Source organism: Octopus bimaculoides, chromosome 1, assembly GCF_001194135.2.
Source record: "Octopus bimaculoides isolate UCB-OBI-ISO-001 chromosome 1, ASM119413v2, whole genome shotgun sequence".
NCBI classification, from domain to species: domain Eukaryota; kingdom Metazoa; phylum Mollusca; class Cephalopoda; order Octopoda; family Octopodidae; genus Octopus; species Octopus bimaculoides.
Genome location: NC_068981.1, coordinates 131,764,885 through 131,769,345, shown reverse-complemented (window position 1 = coordinate 131,769,345; position 4,461 = coordinate 131,764,885). Strand labels below are relative to the sequence as shown.

Below are 4,461 nucleotides of genomic sequence, written 5' to 3'. Positions count from 1 at the left end.
GACCAAAGCCTTGTGAGTGGATTTGATAGACGGAAACTGAAAGAAGCCCGTCGTATATATGTATATATATGTATGTGTGTGTGTGTATATGTTTGTGTGTCTGTGTTTGTCCCCTCCCCACCAGTATCGCTTGACAACCGATGGTGGTGTGTTTACGTCCCCGTAACTTAGCAGTTTGGCAAAAGAGACTGATAAAATAAGTACTAGGCTTCTAAAGAATAAGTCCTGGGGTTGATTTGCTCGACTAAAAGGTGGTGCTCCAGCATGGCCGCAGTAAAATGACTGAAACAATTAAAAGAGTGAAAGAGTAGGTGTGGCTGTGTGATAAGAAGTTTGCTTTCTAACCATGTAATCTTGGTTCAGGCCCACAGTGCAGTACTTTGGACAAGTATCTTCCACTATAACCTCAGGCCAACCAAAGCCTTGACTGGATTTAGTAGATGGAGACTGAAAAAAACCCATTGTATATCTAAACATGCACACTCATCTTTCATCTTTTATTTGTTTCACTCATTAGACTGCAGTCATGCTAGGGCACTGCCTTGAAGAATTTTAGTCAAATGAATCAATGCCAGTACATATTCTATCAGTCTGTTTTGTTGAACTGCTAAGATACAGGAGATGTAAACACACCAACAATGGTTGTCAAGTGGTGGGGAGGAATAAACACAGACACAAAGACACACACACACACACACATATATATGAGCTTCTTTCAGTTTCCGGTTACTAAATCCGCTCACCAGCTTTGATCAGCCTGAGGCTATAATAGAAGACACTTGCTTGAGGTGTCAAGCAGTGGGACTGAACCCAGAACCATGTGGTTGGGTAAGGGAAGCAAACCTCATGTCTGTGACTATAATATATGTATGGATATAGCTATGCATGTGTGTCTTGTGTTGGTTTGTTTATGTTCCCTTAACTTAGCAGTTTGGTAAAAAGAGACCCATAGAATAAGTATCAGGCTTAAAAGTAAGTACTGGGGTTGATTTGCTCAACAAAACCCTTCAGGGCAGTGCCTCTGCATGGCTGCAGTCTAGAGACAGGAACAAGTAAAAGATAAAGGTTTAAATTAAAATATGAACACTTTGAACCAGGTAGTTTTTATATCCAACAACCAGAGGCAGTCTCAGGTTTGTGGGTGTCCGAAGGGAAAATAGAAAGGCAAAAATAGGTCTTACCTTTAGTCTCAGTAGTGTCTGCCAGATCACGGTCACTTTTATCCATTTTGTCATTTTTATCTATTAAAGTAAATAACACTGGTCAGGTTATACACAACATTACCAGTTGATAATGAGATTAATTATATGGAGTAAATGTAAATTATAGAACTCCGTATGGAAAAATAGATTACTTTGTATGCTTCAAGAGGGAGCAACAATCAATCAATCAAGCAAACAATCAATCAATCTATCTAATCTATCTCTCTTTATACATCATCATCATTGTTTAACGTCCGCTTTCCATGCTAGCATGGGTTGGAAGATTTGCCTGAGGACTGTTGAAACCAGATGGTTACGCCAGGCTCCAATCTGATTTGGCAGAGTTTCTACAGCTGGATGCCCTTCCTAATGCCAACCACTCAGAGAGTGTAGTGGGTGCTTTTTACGTGCCACTGACACGAAGGCCAGTCAGGCGGTACTGGCAATGGCCATGCTCAAAATGGTGTATTTTATGTGCCACCCGCACAAGAGCCAGTCCAGGGGTACTGGCAACGATCTCGCTTGAAAATCCTTATACATATATAGGAGAAATTATGATGAACACAAGTTTGTATGATTTGTTCCCTATGTACATTTCAATATTGTGGTTATTTGGAACCATAGCATTTGATGTTCCAAAAGCAGTTGGATGCTTTAACCACAACAAATCAGCAGAGGAACAGATTTATTGCATTATATTACTGAGGTCGAATGTCTAACTAGTGTTTATCATAATTCTTTTTACATTATCTATGTACACAATGAACAGTTATACTACTCAATATAGTAGTAACCCAAGCAATATACTAAAGGCAAACTGAACGTACATGGAGCTCCAAACTCAAACAGTAGCAGTCGTACATCTAACAGTACACACAACATATTATATATATATATATCCTTGTGAGTAGGTGGGTTTGGTACATGGAAACAGAAAGAAGCCTGTCACACACACACACACATATATATATATATGTGTATATATCTATATGTGTGTGTGTGTGTCTTTATATCTGTGTTTGTTCCCCCATCACCGCTTAACAACTGGTGTTGGCGTGTTTATGTCACTGTAACTTAGCAGTTTGGCAAAAGAGACTGATAGAATTTGTTGTGTTACCTCTGTTTCTTCATATTACTAATGGTGGGTAGGATGTCTTGTCTATATTTTCATTTACAAATTCAAATTTGTAACAACAGTTTTCTCGAACATTTTACAAATAGCCTTCTTACAACTTAATAAATTATGATACAGAAGTGAAATCTATTTTCACGGAAATGAGTTATAGCTATTCATTATTTCAAATCTCTGATGACAATCTAAGTGATATATATATATATATATGCCTGAGACACATGCAGAAAGTATTCAAGAGGAAAAAGATCATACCTTGGTCCGATTTCTGTTCCTGTGAACAAACACTGACATCCTTACTGTACTCTGGATTCAGATGTTGGATGGCATCAGCTATTCTGTCTAGATGTACCAATGCTTCAGATGCATATAAGTGCGCAAGGTACCTGTAAGACAATACAGAATATTAAACAAATTATTTTACTCATTTCTTTCAAATGATCACACATTCAATTTTTCATACTTGCCTAGGTTGGATGGCCTCAAATAGCCCCAAATTTTCAAGTATTGTTGAAGCTACTCTGCTTATATTTACAATTTTCAAATAAATACTGACTTGACATAAAATAATAATTAACAAGACTGTTACCTGTGTTTTACCTTTTGAAATGAGAGGGATATTTAGTTGCCTACTAGGTTGACTTTGGTAAGTTAAGTGTTTTTACAATGACATATGACAAAAGCACTGACAGGAATCATTATCATTGCCTTTTATGGCTGGATGCCATTGTTGTTACCAACCCTCACCTGTTTCCAATTTTTTCATGACATCAAGACAAGGAGACACAAACACACACATGATGAGATTCTTTTAGTTCCTAACAAATCCACTCACAAGGTTTTGGTTGGCCTGGTGCTATTGTTGCACTTGCCCAAAATGTCATGCAATAGCACTGAACCCGAAATTATGTGGTTGAGAAGCAAACTTCTTAACCAGACAGCCATCTCTGCACCTTAAATCTTAAACTGAATCTATTCTATTATAAGCTTATAGATCAGACGGTATCATTTTTGCTTTCATACTCTATAGCTGTACCAACTCTATTCAAGAAGCATCAATGTCTATCTAACAGTCCCAGTAAAAAACATCTTTCAGGGAGATAACCCTAGCACTGCATATTGCTATATCCTTCTGTCCTCCAGTATATGATAATTGTTATTATTCCTTAGTAAGTAGAGAATTATAGGAAGCAGTAAGTTACTAATATTCATCTGTAATTTTCAGTTAGGTGTGTTGTTTTTGTTTTCTTAATTCTTAATTTCTGTTCTATTCTGTACAATAGATTGGGTCATCTCTACATATTTCCAGTAGCATATCAGTTCTTTAGTGAGAAATGGTTATTCAATCTTTCCTCATTTCTGTACGAAAGGATGCTGTGTATGGTAATGATGTCTCCCTTTTTGTCATTGATCAATCTCAGCAATCTAGGATACCACCATCTCCTCTATAAATCCCTTTAATTCACCAAGCTATATTTTCAGAATATCATGGAACAAAGCAAATTAACTGAGTAATCAAGTAAGTTTTTTTCTCAAAATCAAAGTGAATTACAATGATGTTAGTATTAATTTAGAAACCAAAGAAATGAATGAAAGTTACCTTTGTGCTCCAGAAAGACGTGGTTGGGAAAGTAAACTGTTGGTGTAATTTAGAGCAATAAGATGGTCGTTGAGACACAGAGATACATAGGCACTAGCAGTCAGAATTGAACACCTGAAACAAGGAAACAAAATTAAATTTTGCAACAATTTTGTAGTTAGCAGAACTAACAAGGGCTTGGAAGTCACTATATCCCCTATTTCAGTAACATTTTCATTGCTTCACCAAACATAATATATATTTTTTGAGTATAAATAATATAATTCTACACAATGTCATTCATATCAAACTCTACTACAGTTTTAAGGAAGAGCCAGAATAGTCACAAGTTGCCGTATATTATTTCTCTACCTGTTCTCGGTATCAGCTTTTACACTTTCCCTTTCCCCATCCTATTAGTCATGTTTTATTTTCTACTTATTTATTACAATGACAAGGCAGTTAACATGTCACTACCTTACATGTTCTTTACTATTTTTATGTCATACAATTTGTTCACTGTCTTGGTCGCTGCTTGTCTTCTGTCC

At 36.6% G+C, this 4,461-nt stretch overlaps 1 protein-coding gene across 2 annotated transcripts in view; it reads right to left on the bottom strand.

Moving 5' to 3' along the window:
- LOC106882617 (CCR4-NOT transcription complex subunit 10) overlaps positions 1–4,461 on the bottom strand; it is a 59,806-nt gene that overhangs the window by 6,725 nt on the left and 48,620 nt on the right. For both annotated transcript variants that reach the window (XM_052970699.1, XM_052970704.1), the window contains 3 exons: positions 3,935–4,048; positions 2,590–2,720; positions 1,182–1,241 (listed from right to left, as the gene is read on the bottom strand). In XM_052970699.1, coding sequence (XP_052826659.1) covers positions 1,182–1,241; positions 2,590–2,720; positions 3,935–4,048 — 305 coding nt within the window. The remainder of the gene's footprint in view (positions 1–1,181; positions 1,242–2,589; positions 2,721–3,934; positions 4,049–4,461) is intronic.